The 22,790-nt window shown below is 32.4% G+C and overlaps 2 protein-coding genes across 2 annotated transcripts; both read right to left on the minus strand.

Moving 5' to 3' along the window:
* Window positions 1-6,846: 6,846 nt before the first annotated feature.
* Window positions 6,847-13,596, minus strand: LOC114274130 (Plastid-lipid associated protein PAP / fibrillin family protein). Its single transcript, XM_028215996.2, is given in 8 exon segments — window positions 6,847-7,066; window positions 7,069-7,099; window positions 7,263-7,336; window positions 7,528-7,572; window positions 7,720-7,818; window positions 11,767-11,889; window positions 12,048-12,163; window positions 12,268-13,596. Coding segments are annotated over 8 exon segments (870 nt in total). The 5' UTR covers window positions 12,596-13,596; the 3' UTR covers window positions 6,847-7,012.
* Window positions 13,597-13,672: 76 nt separating this feature from the next.
* LOC114274146 (BolA-like family protein) lies at window positions 13,673-18,926 on the minus strand. The gene is made up of 3 exons (XM_028216018.2): window positions 18,702-18,926; window positions 14,175-14,197; window positions 13,673-14,078 (listed from the first exon to the last, which is right to left on the minus strand). Exons 1-3 carry the CDS (start codon window positions 18,762-18,764, stop codon window positions 13,880-13,882), a joined length of 285 nt encoding a protein of 94 aa, XP_028071819.2. The 5' UTR covers window positions 18,765-18,926; the 3' UTR covers window positions 13,673-13,879.
* Window positions 18,927-22,790: the final 3,864 nt, after the last annotated feature.

Raw genomic sequence — 22,790 nt, forward strand, 5'->3', positions numbered from 1 at the left:
GATAAAGAGGACTGAGCTAGCAAAACAGTACAACAAAATGCGTAATATTCATTTTTCGACAGTTCTATAACACGTGTACAAATTGATGATAACAAAACCTTTTAAATCATAACTACGCCCAAAGGTTTGTGTATGTGTGACATATTAATGTGAAAGAGCTAGAGTTTTGAGATAGATGCATTTACTAGATAGAGAAATATCACCAGAATGAATAGTGTTGAAATAGACAGAGAGTAGTGACGAGTTCAAGGATCTATTGCAGAGACATAGGAGTACAGAGAGGAAGAATCCAGTGAAGAAGAACTATCAACAATGGTCGTTAGATAATTTGAACGAAATAAAGAAGTCTGAGTAAGAAATAAAGAAAACTCAGGTACAAGTAGGACAAATTAAGGGAAAGAAAATAGAGTAGAGAAAAAAACGAAGAAAAGTTGGGAAAAAAATTTAGGAGAAAATTTATTTAGTAGAACAAAATAAAATCACGTCATAGATAATTTTTTTCAACATATTTTTTATTAAAATTTAGTCAAATTATATATATATATATATATGTGTGTGTGTGTGTGTCTATAAGTGTATATAGATATTTTAAAAAGTATATTGTTTGTATATTACTCTTTCTTTTATATTTAATGATGACACTACGACTAAAAATAAATCTAAAATAGAGATAGGTGATCAATTGCAATTGTCACTTAGGGATGATACTTCAACATTAATTGAGAGAGTTGAGAATTCATAGATAATGAGAGTTTGAGAGACAAATTTGTTTGTGAGAAATAAAATGAGAGAATGGTGGTATTTATAAGACTTGGGAGGGAATGGTTAATATATATATATATATATAAATAAAAATAAAAAAATAAAATTTGGTTGTTTGTGAAATTAACGATTATATGACTATATCAATTTTTTTTTTTTTAAATTTTTGACCGTTGCACTAACAGGGGCAGGGAGCTGTTGGGGTTGGGTCGGCCAAGTGGGGAAAAAAATTTCGGGTCAAGCTTACGAGATGGGTCACACTCCATAACACACCAGAGTCGGGCCGAGCTCTAGAACACGTAGCCCAGGGTCTTAGGTTGGACTTAGGCTCAGGCCTAGTTGGGTCCACTTAGGGCGCGATTGGACTTGGGGTGTGCCGCGAACTCGTGGGCCAAATTTACACTCCTATATGTAGGTAGTGGTTATGAGATATGTGATTAATGATTATGATATATGTGATGTTGGTTATGAGGCAAATGGTGTTGGTTATGAGATGAGGTTATGACATAAGTGAGTAAAGCTTATAAGGTATATGATTAGTGATTATTAGATATGTGATTTTGGTTATGAGCAAAGTGGTATAGATATAAGTCAAAGGGTGTTTGGTTATGAGATATGTGATTAGTAGTTATGATCAAAGTGGTGTGGTTATGAGATATGTGATTAGTAGTTATGATACATGAGATGTTGGTTATGAGATATGTAGTTAATGGTTATGAGATATTTGATTAGTGATTATAAGATATGTAATTTTGGTTATGAGTAAAGTGATGTCAAAGGTGTTTGGTTATACTATATGTGTTAGTGGTTATGAGATATGATATATTGGTTATGATCAAAGTGGTGTGGTTATGAGTAAAAGGGTTGTTAGTTATGAGATATGTGACTAGTGATTATGAGATATGTGATATTGGTTATGACTCAAAGTGGTTGGTTATAAGATGTGGTTATGATTCATATGGGTAATAGTTATGAGATATGTGATATTGGTTATGATCAAAGTAGTGTGGTTATGAGCACAAGGGTGTTAGTTATGAGATATGTGAATAGTGGGTATGAGATATGTGATGTTGGTTATGAAAAAAAAAGTGTTGGTTATGAGATATATGACTAGTGGTTATGAGATATGTGATGTTGGTTATGATTCAAAGGGGTTAGTTAAAAAATGTGATTATGGTTATGAAATATGTGATATTAGTTATAAACAAAATGGTGTTGGTTATGAAATATGTGATATTAGTTATGAAAAAAATATTGTTGGTTATGAGATATGGTTATGACTAAGTTATGATCAATTTGATTATAGTTATGAAGAAATATGATTTTGGCTTATAACTATAAAAAGTGACCTGTTTAGCAGGTCACTTTTAATGATGTGGCTCAATCTTAACCATTGATTTTCTATATACCGTATATTTTTTAACAAAATATACTATAGACTTTCCCATTGTTACATAGATTGTTAGTTGTTTTTTTGAGAACATTTTTGAAATGCACTCATTTCCATCTATAACCATTGATCTTGGATTGTGTAATTGTTCTTGTTGTAATTGGCAAATTAAGGGCTTTCCATGTCAGTATGCGGTAGCTGCAATTCAGAAAAGTGTGAAAGATTTGAATGTGTTTATTGAATAGTTTTTCTATGCTGATTTGTATCGAAAATGTTACTCAAAATCTATTACGCCAATACCGACAGTTGGGAAACCTAACTTTTCAATGGAAGTTGCTGTCATTTTACCTTTTTTGAGTAACAGGCTAACTAGGAGGCCGAAGACAAATAGAATCGCATTTCATGCTGAGTTTAAAAAGTTGATTAAGTGCAGCTGATGTGGCCAGATGGGTGATCATAATAGGAAAATATGTGAGGAACCTTTTGTAAAGAGTTGATGTTGTTAATTATTGAAAAGTGCTTTAGATGAATTTTAACAAAAATTGAAGTGTTCATGATTGTATTGAATTGTTGTTAGAAATGGGTTTTGGAAGTTTTGGAAAAATAGATTTTTCCTCAACTTTGGTCTATTTTTTAGGTGGTAATGCGTTTTATGTTGCGCTGTAATTCACGTAGTATATTTGGTTGCTCAAAACTATTATCAGGTGAATGAAAAATTGAAGCCAAAGTAAGCTCCATGGAAATGGAGTTTTTCGTGGAAATTCCTTAAGGTTTGATTTAAGGCTTGTCCCACATTGGTTTGGTGGGAAAAACTTTTATGGATTTATAAGGCTTGAGTTTGTAACTTGGGGAGGGCCCCAAATTTGTAGAAGGGAGAGATTATGGACAAATTAGGCTAGACCCATTGGACCCAAAAATAAACACGCGTGTCGCCACCGCTGTCCGTCGGATAGGTCGGCAGGGCAGGGCACTGGTGTGGGGTTGGGCTTGCAGGCCCAATACCTATCTTTTTGGGCCAAAAACATTTGAATTTAATTTTATTTTTTGGTAAAATAAAATCTGTCCAGAATTCGAAATTAATTTTGAAAATCTGTCTAGTTTAATTTCAATTTTTGAATTCAAATCTTTTTGCACCTCTTCAGAATTTCTGTACAGTTCCATATCTGTCCAACAAATCCAAATCTGTTCAAACCCAAAACAGTTTTTTATTTGTTTGAAAATCAAACCAGATCTGTCCGAACAGGTACCATACCTGTTGAATTCAAATTGAAAGGCCACCATGCCATCTATAAATTGGCAGTCTCTCATTTGGTTTTTTTACTCAATTTCTGTCTCAAACTCTGCTTGCTCTCTCTGCATGTTGCTGCATTTAATTTCCTGTAAGAAAGAGTGCAAACACAAAGTGTGTTTGTTGTGCAAATAATTTGTAGTGCTGCTATTATTCGCAGTTCATCATTTTATCATGGGAGATAAACGTCCACAATCTGAAAGTACCGTGAAGAGAATGAATCTGTCTTAAGGACATAGTGGTAAATACTGGACTTGATCAGAATTTTGTTCAATAAATACATAAGGTTAGTAATTAATTTACTTTCTGTTTTATTATTTTTTCTGTTTCAGATTTTGATTTTGTTTTTGTAACGAAATAAAAATCTGTTTTTATTTATTTATTTCATATTTTGGTTTGATTTTTGTAATCAAACAATCTCTCTCCTTTTCTTTATTTCTTCTATTTGTTGTTAAGGATGCAAACATAATTTATTCGTAATACAGTAAAGATTGTCCAACAATTGTCTCATTCTGTAACTGTCTAACATGGTGCTTGTTCTGAATGAAAATCAATAGAACAATGGAAGAGGTGCTCATTCTACTCTGAAGAAGCTGAAAATGTGTTTTCTTTAACTTTCAGGTACATATAGAAACATGTGAGGTGGCTTTCGTTTATGGGTCAATATGTTGTGGTTGCATTTGTCAAAATTTTGGTTTGGTCAAATTTACACTTGCGGCTTTCAGTTAATATGTTATTATTTATTGGTCTGAACTGTGTTGGTGTGGAAATGGGTGGAGGCACTGGCTTTGGAGATCATAGCATGAGAGAATGAGAAAGGCATCAAGTTCACTCATATATATATATATATATATTAGGGGCAACTGTTTGCTATTGTCTCTGTCTATGAAGATTTCAATTTTTAACTAGTTTCCTTCGTGTGGTGTGGGTTGTGTATATCTCTCAGTTTTCAATTAAACTTATTCGACTTGCTCTACTGTGCCCCTGTTACCAGCTTAGTTAGGTTTTGTCCAATTTTTTTCTCCTTTTTCCATGCTTGAAATTTGAAGAGCAAAAGCAAGAGCACAAAAGGCAGTGGGTATGCGCTTCTTATTTACACAAATAATTAAATCATAAAATCCAATAATGGGAATTTATCCTACATGTTTGTAATTATTGTTGGACAATCTTCACAGTATTTAAAAAGATTAAATTCTGTTGTGTACAAAACAACAACAAGAATAAAAGAAATAGATAAAAGGAGAGAATTTGTTTGATTACAAAAATCAAACTCGAAATAATAATAAATAAATAAAACCAGATTTTATTTTGTTACAAAAACAAAGTTAAAATCTGATTTAAATAAATAACAACAACACTGAAAATAAATTAAATAACTTACTTGATTTAATTTCTTTGAATTATTTTCTGATCAAGTCCAGTGTTTGACACTGTGTCCTTAAGACAGATTCGTCCTCTCCACGGTGCTTTCAGAATTTGGACGTCTATCTCCCAGGATGAAATGATCTTACCACAAACAATAGCAGCACTACAAATTGTTTGCCTTACGAACACACTAAGTGTTTACACTCTTTCTTTTGGAAATAAAATGCAGCAAGATGAAGAATATAAATAGCAGAAGTGAAATACGAAATTTCTGAATGGAAAACATCAAATAAGGGTGGTCCTATTTATAGATGTGAAGGTGGCTCTTGGATTTGAATTGAACAGGTATGTGGCTCTTGGTTTTGAATTGAACAGGTATGATACCTGTTGGGTTTTGAATTCAAACAGATTCAACAATTCAAACAGATAGCAATTACGGGAAGGGCCCTGTTTGGGTGTGCACTAATTCCAAAACAGTTTATTTCTGTTTGAAAACGGGAAGGGCCCTGTTTGGATGAACAAAAAAAAAATCCAAACCAATTTAATTTGAATTTTGGATTTTATTTTAATAAAAAATAAAATTAAATTCAAATGTTTTTGGCCCAAAAAGATTAGAACCACACACCAGCGCCCAAGCCCAGCCCGCCCGACCGGACGGCGACGCGCGTGTGGTGATTTTTGGGTCCAATGGGTCTAGCCCATTTTGCCCATAACCTCTCCCTCTAAAACACTTGGGTACCCCTTAGGGCACACCCCAAGTATCTCACCCTAAGCCTTATAAACCCTTTCAAAACTTCCCACCAAATCAATGTGGGACAAGCCAATTTACAACCTTAAGGAATTTCCACCAAAACTCCATTTCCATGGAGCACACTTTGGCTTCAATTTCCCATTCACTCGGTAATGGTTTTGAGCAACCAAATATACCACGTGAATCACAACGCGGCATAAAACGCGTTACCACTTTGACCCGAGTAAATCGACACTCGGGGCCCACCTAAAAAATAGACCGAACTTAGGAAAAAATTCTGGTTTTATCCAGAATTTTATAACCATTCCAACAATTATAACATGAACACACTAGTTATTATTCGACATGTCAGGGACCCGAAGCAACTTAGGGACAGATAAGTAGCAGAACAGGAGGATGCGCTTTTGGGTTGGAGCAAAATCTTGTATTGTGTGGTGGGGTGAGCATGCCGGTTTGATTTGAAGGAAGCAATAATTTGACACTAAATATGAAGCACAAGTTATTAGATGGCAGCAAGGGACTAGCAATGTTTGTGATCTTTCCATTATATATATTGTACATTGTACGGAATACAGGCCGAAATGTTTATATTTAAGATAAATGCTACTGTATTATCATTGAAAAATTGGACAGTTATGAAATATGAAATACTAATTTTGTGATCAAAACCAGTTGTAATGGGACAGTTTAAATGTGTGAGGGTATTTTTGTAATTTAGCACACTCAGTCGACCCTGCACATCGAGATTGGAAGCTACCCTCTATTACCCTCTTACGCTGTGTTTGGTTGGAAGATTTGAAGAAGGATTTGGAAAGGGATTGAGAAAAGTTTGGTGAAATGTGAATAAAATATACTTATATTTCACCTACTTTTACACGCCTTTTCCATTTCCCTTTCCAAATCCCTCCCCAAATCCATCAACCAAACACAGCATTAGGTAAGGATTGCATACATGTTTTAAATGTTTTGAAAAAGGTTTTTTGGAAAAAAGAGTTTGAATCCCATGCAAAATTCTGTCTAGAAAACTTGTGCAATCCTAGCCCTATCAAAGTGGGGATTGCGTTTTTAGCAGTGATCAGTGATCAATTGGCCAACAATCGCACTTCAAGCAGCAACAAGTGATCACTGAGCAGTCAATCGGTAAGCGAGTGCTTTTTTATTTCTCATGAGTGTTTGGACTCTGATTTTTTACCCTTTCAAGTTTTTTCCGTAAAATCTTATGTTCATGTGCACTTGATTATTCATGTGTTAATTGGGTTAATTAACTAAATCGAACCTAAAAATTGAAAATTTTAATTGAATAGCCTCTTCACCATTGCAGGCATGTAATATTCACACTCCAATATTTTCAATTTATGTATGTAAAAATGTATCAGTGAGTGACAAGTCCAAGTGCTCCAAAAAATGAACTCTCTCCATTTTGGGTAGCTGAGTTGTCAAGGAAAGAAAATGCTCCTCAAGTTTTGTTCTCTTCATATCTCTCAAGTATAAAGATGTTGCCCTTATCATCTCCCTCCCGATCCTCAGGGTATCATCAACATATCTACGTGCCACAGCCACAATTAAGGAACCAGTATCTTGTCCACATGTTCATATTTAACCCTGGCTATATATATATATATATATATTAGCTAGTTAAAAACCAAATTAATGTAAGGCGAGTCGATGATCACAAGCAGAGCAGAGCAGAACAAAAAAAAGGATACGTGATTTCAAGCCAGCCCTCCGGATTGAAGATGTCAAGCAGAAGATCATAGTTTTTCCGGAAGACATTCATCAACTACAAATTGGTTTCCCAAACACAGCTGAATTATATTAATTGGTTTTTCATTAAAAATAATAATAAACTTGTAATTGAGCTTGAAGGAGCAAAACAGAAGAGCTCGTCCAAAGCCTCTTTGTGTGAGATTGCAAGAGTTGCATTAAGTAGTTAGTTCCTTGACATGGATGGGAGTTTTGAACCTTGCATACCTGGCTCGGGGTGATCGTGGAGTTGCAGTATTTTATGTCAACTCTCTGTGTAAGATTTGGTACAAAAATGGTTTTTGGTTATTAATGTCATGAGATAAAGTCTATTGAATTTGTTGAAGAAACAAGAAATATGTATATATATATATATATTTAAAAGAGGAAGAGGAAGAGCAAGTTGAGAAGAGACTTAACTGAGTTGGATGCAATATTGAAGGAGGCTTCAATTTTGAGCTGTCCATTGAACAAATTCAAACCCCTTACATTGAACATGATCGCATTAATTGCTTTACCCTCCATTTTCCCACCACAAAAATGTTCAAACTTTAGTTAACCACTCACAAAATTATATCAAAACATTTAACATATTATCTACTTTTTTTTTAATTTTTAATTTCTTTATATGAAATCAAATTTAGACTTGTTTTGGATCGGATTGATATTTTACTCTATATTCATATGAAGGGGTGTACAACATACCTGTAAATTGAGAAATTGAATCAACCCAACTCTTTTGGGTTGGTTTGGTTCGGTTCGGATCGGTTTTTGAGTACATTAGTTTGGTTTTAGTTTTCAAACCATCAATCCGATAGGATTGGATTGAGTCTCGGTTTAGGACTTGCTTAAATCAAACCAATTCAAGAACCGAACCTATACATACATATATATATATATATATAAAATGCAAAATTCTATTTATATTGAAATGTCTTCATGGTATATTTAAGTTTGAGTTGGACTCTACTATGCTATTTACAATTGTTGATAGGTATTAAATAATATATATATATATATATATATTTTATTTGTGTTATGTTTAAATATTAGATACTTGTTTATTTTAATTATTTATTATTAATTGATTCACTTATTTTCTGTGTGGTGGAATTGTGGTTTCAGCTCGCACCTACCTGAGCTACATCGGATTTGATTGGGTTGATTCTAGTGCATAATTAGTTTGATTTTGAATCCAAAAATTTAAAACCGATCATAATTAGATTAATTTCAAATTTAATATCAATCCAAATTTAATATCGATCCAAATCAAACCGACCAATAAACACCACTATTCTTATGTATGCACCTAGAAAGCCATGGATTGCATGAATAATATAGACTTGGCTTAATTTTAGGGATAATCGGTGGAAAGTCCACACCCACGGAGTCATATATTATTGTTATTATTATTTTGGACAGGAAGTCATATATTATTTGGTCTAAAGTTTTAAGTGTTTTTTATGATGAAGAAGTATTTAATGGAATTATTTAGTGAGAAGGATAAATTATTTTTTAAATATATATTTTTTCAAATTATGCCTTTATTGTCAGAAAAGTTCGTCGAAAAAGTTACTGGCAGTAGCTGGTGGCAACAATGGTAGTGGTGATGATATAGACATATAGATAGGTTCGATGGACAGATATGTGACATATGGACAAATAGTAAAATAACACATGGATATATAGATAATAAGAGGACAGGAAATTTTATTTCCACAGATCTAATTACCTTAGTGATGAAATATTATATTAACGGTAATTATACCCTAAACTAAATGACCATAATGGACATCCACTAGCACCTATAATATTATATGAAAATATTTTCTATACAGATCTTTTAAAAATAAAAAATCTCAATATACATCTTTTAAATAAAAAAAACTAAACCCTATTTTTTTCCATTGTTATTACTTTGCTTGCAACACACTCTATACTTCTCTATTGCTTGCAAAGCAATACTTTTATAACAACTTTTATATTGCTTTAATCTCTATATTTATACTCTATTAGTGATGAAAATGTTAGTTTTTTGTGCAGAACTTTTTTCTTTTTTTTTCCTTTCGCAATTTTCAATCGGACAACTAGTGTCGAATTATTTCATTATATTCAGACATTAACTGCCGAAAGTTTTCATTATTTTTTTTTGAACAAATTTGTCGAACTAATCACTTTTATTCGGAAGTTAAGTTTTGAATTAAATGTATAATTTTGGAAAATCAATGCTGAAATCCCCAAACCAAAAAACATAAAAATAATAATTTTTTTTTTTTAAAAAGTGAGGGTTTTATGGCAATGGAGTGCACAAAGATCTGAAAATAGTACATGTAATAACAAAATAGAAAAATGCCTCATCTTCAACAATATTTTGAAGGATTTCCAATGGTATTTTTAATGGAGGTTCAACAGGGTCTTTATTGGAAGACTTTGTCTTCACTTCACACTATGGTCTTGAATGGTAGTCTACAAATTGAAAGCAGGGTAACTGAACAAGTATATGAAAAAGAGAGTTGAATGATGTGTGTACAATGATAATGAGTAAATAGTACAATTGTAACTTTCATTGTGTGGATTAAGAAAATTAATTAATAATCAAATTAATAAGTGTGTGTACTAAGAGAATATGTGCACAAAGGTAATTAAATGTGTGGACATAGAATTTCTCCACAGGACAGATAAGTGAACAAATAGATAAATTATGCAGGGATAAAATGATTTTTCAAATTATAATTGTTCTTTTGAGTCCAAAAGAATAGAATTTGAACTTATTGGCTCAAATTTTTTTAAAATCGGCCTCTGAGGTGAGTACCCTTATTTTTATTTTATTCCGTTAAACTGTTGCCTTTTTTAAAAAATATATATATATTTCATCCTTAAATTATTAATTTTATCCATTTAATTCCTAATTTTATATATATATATATATATTTATATTTCAGTTACTATTGTCCAATTGAAGACATTTATCCACATCAGTGTCTGTTAGAACTTAATTTGACGAGTAAGAAGGCCATTTCCAAATTTGGACAACTCAAACCGTAATAACCAAATACTCTTTTTTTTTTTGGAAAGTGATTGAGACCGCCTCCAATCAACCCCCCACACGTGGCGGGTGGTGATTGATGGAGAAGGAAAAAAAGAAAAAGAAAAAAGAAAAATTGGCCATTTAAAGAGAGAGGAGGTTAAGAGGGTGCCTCTTTGAGAGGGTCCAACTCATTTTCTTTTTTTTTTATTCACTAGTTTGTAATAAAGAGTGGAGAAGAACATGTGTATTTGCTTGTAGATGTAAGTAAGAATATGTATGTCTAATTATATGATTTAAGTTATGCAAATTTTAAAATTATATTTTTGCCTATTAAACTTATTGATTTGGATAAACGGTTCGTAATTGGATTATATGAATTAAAATAAAAAATTTAGAGACTAAATAAATAAAATTGATAATTTAAAAAATAAAATTAAAATTAACCCAATAGAATTGTGCTTTGGAATTTAATTGAAAGCCATCCTAATAAAAATATGGATAAATTAGACTGATAGTCTGTACATTTTGTCTTTTATGTCATTTTAGTCGCTACACTCAATTTTGACTCTTAATTTTGAATTTTGTGTCAATTTGATCAAATTGATAAAACCGTTAGTGTTTTTGAGATAAAAAAAAATTATAACTGAATTGGTTGAAATTAACTCACTAAGTTGAACAATTTTAATTTTGTCTTGAAAAACATGATATATGTCACTTATGTGCATATTTCTTATTAAAAATGCTAACAATTGTAAGAAATTGGAGTAAATTGAGACAAAGTCATAAATTTAAGGTTAAAATTGAGCCAATTGAAACTATAAAAACAAAAATGACACAAAGACCAAAATACAAGGACTATTAACGTAATTTGTCCTAAAAGTATAATTCAGATGGCCTCCAATTAAAAAATCCAAGGCATATATATATTTTAGCCAAAAGCAATTTTTGAGTTTATTATTTTTCGTGTTTTGTTATTTTTAGAAATTTTTTATAGATTTTTTTTTTAATTTTTAAATTTACCTAATTTAAACATACTTAAAATGTAAATTATTTATGAAGAAATCTAATAAGAATTCAATAAATGCAAAAAAAAAAAAATGAAAATATACCGAATTTTTGTATTAACTAATTTTTGTATTTTTCGATACAAATTTTATACTTTTTAAGTGTATCTAGATTAAGTGAATTTTAAAAGTAAAAAATATTAATTAAAATATTAAAAATAAAAAAAATAACTCGGAAACTGTTTTTGAAAAATTAAAAACCAAATAGAGTGGAGATGTTTTTAAGTTATTGTGAGTAATGATTCACACTTTATTATAAATTTTATACATTCTATTTTTTTGTTTGTTTTAATCTCCCCTAAAAAAAATTGTAAAACCTTGTTTAATTAGGATGGGTAAAAAACAAGCAGAGACAAGTCTGAGAAGATATGCTACCTGACTAACATCAATGGTTTGGAAGAAATCCCCCAAACTGATGAAATCTCTTAACCCAAGCTTAGTTCTTTTTGATCCCAGGATTGTTATCGTACTATAAACAAGCTTCCAGCATCCACCCAGCTTTTTTCCAATTTTTTTTTTTTTTAGGAAAAAAATACAAAAGAAAAAATTATTTTAAAATTATCAACTACCAAGTTGAAAATGAAGTTGAGTTTGTATTCTAAAAAATTCATAATAAATTGGAGGGCAGAGAAGTAATGGGGATTAAGAAGTTTCACCTTGTCTAGAAAGAGGGTAGGGTCTGGAGTTGGATTCATAGACTCCAGCAGCTTGACCAGACCTTCAATCTCAGATTTCTTTGCAGATGGAACTCCAAAAATACCTCTGTTTATACCTTTGTTTGAAACATTTTTAAATTAACCATTGTATCAAAAAAAAAGAAAAAAAAAAAAGAGAATAAGTTGTGGTTGGAAACTTATGTGGGTATCTATGGTATACCTTGTAATGCCAGAGAAAGGTTTTGTTTGATAAGGGTTGGTGTGGGGGTTGATGATGATGATTCTGCTACTTTATGTTGTTGGTCTTCTTCACTTCCAAGTAAGCAGCCAGAAGAAGAGCTCCTCCTCCTTCTCCTCTGTTCTCCAACTCCAAATCTTGTACTACTTTTCTTCTTCATTGATTGAGTGGTTGAGAATGGCCTATGACTTCTCATCATCATCAGCATCATCATCTTTGTCATACTAGTGCCCATTTGAGGGACCACTTGGGAACAAGATGGGATTGGTGGCTGCGCAAGCTTTGCAGTTGTAGCAGCAGCCATGGGCATTCCAAATTCCAATCCCTAAAACCTCACAACACATTCACAGAGCCTCTTTATCCTAGCTATCAATCTCCATCTTTCTTTCTTTTTGGCAATCCATAGAATAGATATAGATCTGGATTTAATGTACTTCTTTTATACAGATGAGATTTTCATTTACATTTGCTATTACTTAATCGACTAGGCCTTTTATGACATGATGAGGATATGAGGTGGGGGTTTCTGCATTTGACAATACTTGAGGATGAGGATAGGTTGTTAGTGCACGTGGTTGAGATTTCCTACGCAAGCCTAATCTCTAAAAAATATGGCATATTCAATCACTATTCAACTCCTAAAAAAATAAAAATAAAAAATTAAAACCAAACTAGTTCTTATTCATATATGGATAAAATTTATTTTATCTAGCATAATTTCACTCTAAAAATACTTTATCTCCTATCATTTACAAATCGCTAATACACCTACTCGCCATTTTTATCATTTTGCAAATGACAAATGACAGAAAGTGTTCTGTACACACTAAAATATAGAGTGGGCAATGAAAAAAATTGCAAATCAAAGTCAAAATGCTTGTTAAACGACATATATGCCCTTCATCATCTTCTTCTCCAACGAATATGAAACCCTGACCAAACATAATATTTATACACATTGTAAATATATTATTTATATTTATATGAGAACAATATATATACAAGGATTCATTGAATTATTTTGGGTTCATCAAACATCCTTTTGATTCATGGAACAATATTAACTAAACTCATCAAAAGCCAATATGAAATGGAAGTAGGGAGATGAAGTAATTAAACGTAGCAATCAAATACATTATAGCAATAATGTGACAAAGCAACCAAAACATTTACAGTAACAAAGCAATCAAGGGATAGGGTCGTCAGCGTTGATCGGCAATGGGAAAGGAGGCCGAGGTGATGACGGCGATGGCATTCCTACTCTAGCAACGACCTCTCGCTAAGGCCCCTCTTGTCCTCTTCCCAAGCTCCCTTTTCGACCATTAACAAAATAATAATCACAAAAAGTCATAACCAACATCACTTCAAGTCATAACTAACACCACAATAATTCATAATCAAGTCATAATTAACACCACAATAGTTTCATAATTGAGATATATGATACACAGAGAGAATTTCCCTAAATGTTATGTAATGTTAGGGACAATTATTTATGTCAAAAACATTTTTTTCCACACATTCTACTGCATAAGATAGATAGTGTCTCAGGAAATTTTGAAATTACAGTACTAACTACCTATAAGCCCATTTCTTAAGCAACAGATTGAGTTTTTTTGGAGGATTCTGGCTGCTGTTTCCATTGCTCCGGGGTTAGAGCCTTCTTAATTGAGAGCGCATGGATTTCTTTCATCTCCTCTGCCAATGCAGCATTTACCATTCGATGCCTCTCCAGCAACCTCTTACCTTCAAATTTTTCTGATACAATTTCTATTGCAAAGCTTGCACCACACCTGATAACAGCACTAGAACTCTTCTTAGTAAAAGATAATGACAAGAATGACCTCAACATTCAAAGTGCAGCTATTGCCTAGAATGAAAAAACTTACCCTCCTGATGTATCAATTACTTCCTGAAACACAAAACAAATACAGAGATTAGTTCACGAAGAAAAACTTTCAAAGATAAAAATTTACAAATGGAGAACATTATTGCAGTAAAAAATAAAGAGAGTAAAACTTATTAAGAGTGCATATGGTAGCAACTCCAAGGAAGAATAGTTTTATGGCTTTTGATGGGTAACTCTGCACATAGCTGTGGTAATTTTCTTCATGTTACACATAATATAATAATCTTATTACTGCAGGGTTGATCTTCGCAAATGCCAATTCTTCTGACATACCACCCTACATTACAATTCTTTGGTCTCCTCTGTAAAATAGACAGTAGTTCAACCCAACAGATTTCACAATTGATCCAATAATTCCCATAGGTGTCATATACATGCCCTACTTTTAGGGAGACTTTACCTAAAATTACAGAGAGGATAATAAACATATATAATGTTTGGAAGGGCTTTTCAAAGTCCTTTCCCGAGTATAGAAGTCATTTTGAATAACTCTGTGTTTCATGAAGTCCACAGAAAGGTATTCATCCAAAAGTCATGGATTTCGGAAGCCCCATTCAAAGAAGCTAGCTCAGGTGGCTTCTGAAACAGCGTCCAAATCCACTTCACGTGAAGTGCACAGCCACTAAAATGACATCCACTTAAATACCCATGCTATCCTTATTTGTTATAACAAACTCCTAGTAATAACCCCTTGTATTATGATATTTACAATCCCTAACCTATAAATGTACAAGTAATTTCATCCATTGGTCTCTACTTCTCCACAGAATAGAAGCCTCTCCATCTCTGCAATTGCAATTTTGTGTGGATCCACGTCACAGTGGTCTTTGCTTCTTTACAAATTGATGTAGGACAACTTGCTGGATTTTTAAACAGACGTTTTTTAAGGGCCAAATAGCGAGTAATTTAGGGTTTGAATGATTAAATTGAAGGCTAAGAAGTAGGGAAATGGATTAGGGTCGATTTGGAGGTGATAGGATTGGGTTTTGGGACTGAAAAGTGCACTTTTAGTGGACTGTGAATAGTAACCCAAGAATAGTATCTTGGGTATGTGTGCAAAAAAGAAGAGAAGTAGAAGAAGAGGTGCTTCACCCTCGCAAGGGTTAGACCAATCACACACAAACACAATCTCAAATTCTCATAACATCAACTCTTCTATTGAATCATTAAGATTTGAGATTACACACATATGTATAGGCAAAGACTCTCCTACTTCAATAAGGACTATGATTCAAATTTGGAAACTCATAATATTTTGCAACAACCAATATTCTAGACCAACTAAGACTATGACTCCCAATTCCAATAATAATAGAAAATTTTGATCACTTCTAATTCTACTAGAACTTCAAAATAGGAAGCCTGAAACTTTTTAACCACTAAAATTATTCTAAACATAATAAAATCCATATATAATGACCAATTAAATAACTTGACCTAAAATAAAATCCATGGATGAACCCCTTACAGCCAACGTCCAAGAAATTATGATATTACTTAAACATCCTTAATCACTAAACACTACCATGGACACTTCTTTTTTGACCAAAAAAGCTTCTTGTCGATCATGGGACTCTTTTGTTTTGTGCTTCCAAAGCCTATTTTACTTGTTTAGCCATCCAATAGAATCATTTGTTTAATCAAGTTTTGATTCATTCTGACTTTAAACAAATTAAAAAAAGTCAGCTAGTTAATCTAGGTTAGTTTTAGGGTGGAGGTAATTTGGTGCAGTCAGTGCATCTTTCCAGTGAGAAATAAATTTATTGTTATTTGTATAATGCCTACTCCTAATGAAGTTATAGGTTTGTAGAGTGGGGGTTGTTGCAAGCTATGTTACATGGACTCTTCAAAATAAATCAAATACCCGTGTTATGCATCACTTGAATAAGGGTGTGGGATATGTGTCCAATATTTTTCACCAAACATTTCTTATATAATTATATTTAGCACTCCCATTATATATATATATATATATTGTTGCATAATTGCTATAACATATGTAAAATGCCTTTTTGACATTGTTTGTTACAAATAACACTATTTTATTTAACATAATAGATTAAAAATATAAAAATATGACCCCCTCTAATGCAGGACGGTGCTGAATTATGAAAACAGAGGTCAGTTGCAACCTTAACAGTGAGTAATTTAGGGTTTAAAGGGTTAAATTGAAGGCTAATACATAGGGGAAGGGATTAGGGTTGATTTGGAGGTGATTGGATAGGGTTTTGAGGTTGAAAATTACACTTCTAAAGGACTGTGAATAGTAACCCAAGAATAGTAAATTGAAATAGAAAAGAAAAAGAAAGAAGAAGATAGGCCTAGGAATCACTCCTAGAATCCCTTCATCCAAATATCATTACTTCTTTGAATTTAACCTTCGTTAAGCTTTTTATGCTCCTCTTTGTCGAGTCCACGAATCCCTAAATTTGATATTTAATCGATCCAACCTCTGGACCCATACCCATACCCATACCCATACCCAAGTCCATGTAACATAGGCTTATAATGGGGATTTAATCAATCAATAGGTTGTATCCTTGCACATATATATTGATTGATTGTACCACTACTATATATAATTCAGTTCAGGTAAATCTTTTTCCAAATATAAATTTACTAGGTGGAAGCACTTTTTGATGCCGAAGGACTTTTCGAGAAACACATTTACCAAAAATATGAGAATAACTTTCAAGTGCCAAGCAAGACCATAATGTTTAAAAATTTCTGGGAAATATTTGTTTTAGGAGTTTATGGATGGACACACTTCTCCTACTAGTGGGTGTACTTGCATTTTCTAGGAATCATATCAATTATGATTTCTAAGAAACATTATACAGTGAGGATGGGTTTAACAGTTGCAAAGCCAGCTAAAGATTGGATTCTAGCAGTCTTTAGAAGTTGTCTTTCCTGAACTGATCACAGTTACAGTTTTCAGTATAAAGGAATTAAGCTAAACCAATTAAAAGGGACACAACTAACTTAGCCAATGCCAGAGTAAATCCCCAAACTGTTCACATAGAACTGTAGATTGCCCGTTTTGTGACAAGGCCAGAGGTCCATGAAAGAATCATTTTGGATATTATTGAGAAGAAATTGACCAACATGTGATAGATTCCAAAAACGAAAAAACATTACTTATGCAATAGTACTCTAGAAAACTAGAGCAGACTAGCATTTGACACATGAATATCAGAAGGTATATGTGCCTGCCAGAGTTCAAACAGCCACAAAAAAAAAAAAAAGACAAGAAAAAACAAGACTAACAAATAAATAAAATGACTTTGAGTATAGTGGTTCTTAGCATATGAAACAAATCAATATCAGACCAGTTAGTACTGCCAAAACCAGCCAATAATGACTCCGAAGGGCATAGAAAAAAAAGGCCAGACAAGACGTACACGGTGGAAAACTAGACGAGCACGAATATCTCACAAAATCATTGGACAAAGGATAAATGCATTGCATATCAATGAGATAGTCTAAGATGAATTTATTGTCCTTTTTGATAGATTAACATAATAACTATAATATAAAGGATACAGGTAAATGCAAACAATTGAAAATTAAATTAGTTCACCATTCCAATAAATCAGTCACTCAAAGCAAAGATAAATGAGCTCACCATTCCATTTGAATCTAAAATCAATGAGTTCACCGTTCCAATAAATAAATCAATCAAAACAAAGATAAATGAGTTCACCATTTCAATTAACTCTATCAAAATTTTTCTTTCATCCCTAAAACTATAGCCCTTTTTTTTTTTTTCATTTTATACTTAAAACTATTAATTTTATCGTCCTTCTAATTTCAGCTAATGTTGTCCAGTTGAAGATGTTTGTCCAAATCAGTAACATGTCACAATTTGAACAACATAAATCATACAGGCAAAAGCTTATATTTTTATTCACTATTTTGAAATAAAGGGTGGAGAACAAGATGGGTGTTTGGTTGTAGATGCAAGTTATCTGTGTGAATAAGAAGATCTGTGTTTTATTGTATAACTTAGGTTGCCCAAATTATAAAATTACATTTTTTGCCCATTAGGTTAGGTTTACACCCTTACTGATTTGGACACTGTTTCTAATTGTATAAACTGAAATAAAAAACTTCAGAGGCTAAATAGATGAAATTCATAGTTTAGAGAGGACAAATAAATAAATAAAATTGACAAAAGTTTAGGGATAGAAACTTAGAAAGTGAGATTAACCCTTTATAAAAAATATATATATATGTAAAAAAAAATCTTTCTTTTCGGTTTTCCTTCTTTTATTTTTTAATTTTATTCACTGTGATTCCCTGTGTACATGTAAGAGTAGAAAATCCTCGATATTTAAATTTAAAGAAATAAAAAGTGTGAAGAATCAAAGCAAGGGATTTGAATTCTGGAACAACGATTTGTTTGATTAATGAACAAAAAAACAAAAAACAAAAAGAAGAGGGATTCGAAATCAAATAAGCAAATAGAATTACTAAAAGGAAAGAGAGGATGAGGAGAGGAGCTTACGAGATGAGAAGGGTTCAGCTTTGAAGTCAATGAAGATTTAACCACCTCCTTTGTCACCCCCATCTCTCTCTTTCACTCTATCTCTCCCTGCGACAAAGAAGACACAAAAACTATATATTACGCCATCTATATGTAGCTGCCGCCTGGCTATATATATTTGGCACAAAATTAGATACCTCATATTTACTTAAAGGGCAAATTATATGTTTGGTTAAATTACAAATACTTTGAGGTTTGGGAAATTATAAATTTTTTTTCTGAATACTATATTTGCATAATAAATTAAAAGGTAATTTATTATGAAATTTAAATTTTAGGAGACAAATTGTTATGAAAATACAAACCTTAGGGGACGGGATGTAATTTCCAAAATTTCAAGAGAGTATCTGTAATTTAGCCAAACCTCAAGGGAGGTATATGTAATTTGCCCTTACTTAAAATACCAATCGTTCTATATAGTTTTAAAGACGTTTTTCTAAGTTATCATTTCAATTTGAGATAATATTTAGGTTTAATAGACTTGTTTTGAAATCAATTTTGGTGATTTGAATCATTTATTTTTTAGATTTATTAAGTAAAATATTTATGCATAAAATTAAGATGATTAACTATTGGTAGCTGTATATTTGAATTATGGGAGCTTTTTTAGTAAATCCATTCTCTAAGCGTCCTATTCCATTAGACCCATAATGTTTTGTAATATTCCATTAGGTCTTATTTCATACTAAAAGACCAAAAGACCCTCAAACAAACACGCGCCTATCTTTGAATCAAATAGTCATGTCTCTCTTCCCCTCTCTTCTTGCAGAAAATCATGTATAGCATCTCCACAATTCCAAAAATCCAAAACCGAATTCCATATCGTCTCAACGCCTAGAAGACTCTCCTTATTACATCGTCGTATCGTCTTCTTCATCATCCCTACGTTGTCAGTCGCCGAAATCATGAAAATCACCATTGTTGAACATCTGTAAGTTCTATCTTCGTCAAAATCACCATCGACAACCATTTGTGACAACGCAACCATCGAAATGAGCAAAAACGTAAGTAATCTAATTATTCTTGTATGCAAACCCTAAATCTCTTCTTCAACAAACAACATTGTGAGCTTTCACCAATATCCCCTATTTCTATTCATACAATATATGGAACTTTATATTGTTATTGTTTATGCCATAATCGTTAATTTAAACTCTCAATCCCTATCCCCAATTATATGGGTTTTTTCACCCAAAAACATTACAGTTGCCATTATGTTGTGTTTAAATCTGTGAGCATTCAAATGGATTGAAAGATGTTGGGCCAATCAAATTATTTCAGATGCTATTGTTGTTGTTGTTGAAAGATGTGAATATTCACATGAAATTGAAAATTATTGGGCAAGCAAATTGTTTTAGCTGTTGTTGTTGAAAGATATGTACATTCACATGAATTGAAAGATGTTGAGCCAATCAAATTATTTCAGATGCTATTATTGTTATTGAAAGATGTGAACATTCACATGGAATTGAAAATTGTTGGGCAAGCAAATTGTTTCAGTTGTTGTTGTTGTTGTTGTTGTTGTTGAAAGATGTGAACATTCATATGGATTGAAAATTGTTAGGGCAATCAGATTATTTCAGATATTATTGTTGTTGTTGTTGAAAGATGTAAACATTCACATGAAATTGAAAATTGTTGGACACAAATTATTTTAGTTGTTGTTGTTGTTGTTGTCGTTGAAAGATGTGAACATTCACATCGATTAAAAAATTTTAGGCCAATCAAATTGTTTCAGATGTTATTGTTGTTATTGTTGAAAGATATGAACATTCACATGGATTGAAAATGTTTGGCCAATCAAATTGTTGTTGTTAACTGTAGTGAACATTCACATGAAAACAAAGAATCATGGTCCAATTTCCTTGTGTAAGATGTTGTTGTGATATATAATTATGTTGTGAACATTCACAACATGTGTAAATTAATTAGACACTTTGTAAACATTCACCACTACATTTAGAGGAAATATATCACTTTTGTTATCCCATGTTTGAAACCATATTTCAATTTTGAGGTTGTACTATAAAATTGGCATAACATGATTGTAGTAAGTCTGTGCATTGTTAGCCAAATTAGTACTGTGAATGTTCACAACATCTTTTAATCTATTTGGGTTAGCATCCGCATGTTCTTGAATGTTGTTCATCAATGTATAAACACACATTGATTTTTACACACACACACACTACGCACATTGTGTTTTTGTTGACACAGTGAACATCCACATCCATGGACAGATGTGGATATTCGCATCCATGCACACAACTGTAGACATTCACACTCATGCACACAACTGTGAACATTCACATCTATGCCAATGTTGTGAATGTTTACATTTGTGCCGCTATTTTAATCACATAAGCCTTATCTTAATTTTTTTTATGCTTTATTTTGCAAATATTGCACAGAAGAAAACTTCAAAGCGAAAAAGAGATGAGTACCATGTCAAAGAAGAAAGCTCACATGCAAATTCTAGCAACAATGTTGACATGCGGCGGGTCGACCCACCATTTGTGTCTTTCCATTCTCTAACCATTCCACCGTTATCGAATCGTTGTCGGCTACTGGAACCATACTCCAACGAAGAAGAAACAACGCTGTAAACATTTCTATATATCAGAGTGTATCAACTCAATATGGAGACCAAATGTAAGCACATTTTTTCCCTTTTTTTGTGTAATCAAATTACATTTTTTTTTGTCCTAATGCAAACTTTTTCACAAGTTGCCATTATTATTTTTGGTCCTTGTTGTTCATGATTTTGCTGTTATTTTCCCTCTTTTTGTTGTTGTTGGTATTGTTGAAATTATGTAAACTCTCAAATTTGTTGCTTTCCTAGAAAACAGAAATTGTCGTTGTTTCGGATATTGTTGTTGTTGTTGTTGTTGACATGATGTTAACATTCACATGGGGACATGTCCTGAATAAATTTGTTACATGATTGTGAACATTGTGTCAATCAAATCTCCAAATAAAAATGTTTCTTCTACTTATAGTTCGATTTTGACGTGAACCTTGACATTGTGAGCCTTAACGTTGTTCATATTTGTCCACTTATTATTTACATCACAGTTGTGTACACTGAAAATATGTGGTTTGTGGGTAATGAATGGGTGATGTTGTCATGTTGTTTGGTTGTTTATAGCCACTATGAATATTCACATTGGTGCTATTTGCTTATAAATGTGTATATATCATCATTGCCTTACTGTGAATTGTTGTAACCAAATGTTGATGTGAACTTTAACATTCTCTTCTATATACATAGACATACCTAATTTTATATGGATGTATAAATATTAACATTCGGTGTGACCACTACTATTTGTACCCTAGTAGTAATGTGAATATTCACATCTCCAATGATGTGAATGTTCACATTGCTATATTTGTCACGTAAATAGCACTTTGTTGCTTTTCCTTATATGAATATCGTTGAATGTGAACATCCACACTGATTAATGATGTGCTGATATCAATGTACATGTCTACCCTACCAATTCTATTGAAATCAAATTTAATGTCCGTACAAACACTCATTATTTGTGCATGTCCATGTAACAGATGTTGCATCTAAATTTTGCACAAAAAGGAAGAGGGAGGAGTATCATGTCAAAGAAAAGAGCAACACCCACATCGACATGCAACATGTCAATTATCGATCAAACATTACAGGCTTAGTAAAACCGATGAGAAGCACCAAGTTCTCGAATTTTCAGCTGGACTACTTGAGGCAAACTTCATTGTTTGATAGTTGGGGTTGTCCACCATTCACTAGCTATACCAGAATACAGTGCTAGTGTCTTTTTTTTTTTTTTTTTTTTTTTTTTTGTAACTTTGATAACTTGCAGTTGAAAACACTTGACAATATATATATATATATATATAAATCAATGATATACTTCTCACATACCTATGTGTTTTGATGGTATATTTGGTGTTGATGTGTTACGTGTGCTAAACAATATAAACTGTGAACATTCACATCTGTTTTCTTATGTTGAAGTTTGTGTGAATGTTCAAATTATGTCTTATGTTTATTGTGGT

The sequence above is a fragment of the Camellia sinensis genome, chromosome 4 (genome assembly GCF_055761805.1).
Source record: "Camellia sinensis isolate YWXY chromosome 4, ASM5576180v1, whole genome shotgun sequence".
Taxonomy (NCBI): Eukaryota; Viridiplantae; Streptophyta; class Magnoliopsida; order Ericales; family Theaceae; genus Camellia; species Camellia sinensis.

Excerpts from the sequence above, each read along its gene's own strand:
- LOC114274146 (XM_028216018.2), bottom strand. The coding sequence starts at position 18,764 with ATGGGGGTGACAAAGGAGGTGGTTAAATCTTCATTGACTTCAAAGCTG. Across the intron at positions 14,198-18,701 it reads AGCTGAACCCTTCTCATCTC|GAAGTAATTGATACATCAGG; the intron begins GTAAGCTCCTCT and ends TTTGTGTTTCAG. Across the intron at positions 14,079-14,174 it reads GTAATTGATACATCAGGAGG|GTGTGGTGCAAGCTTTGCAA; the intron begins GTAAGTTTTTTC and ends TGCTGTTATCAG.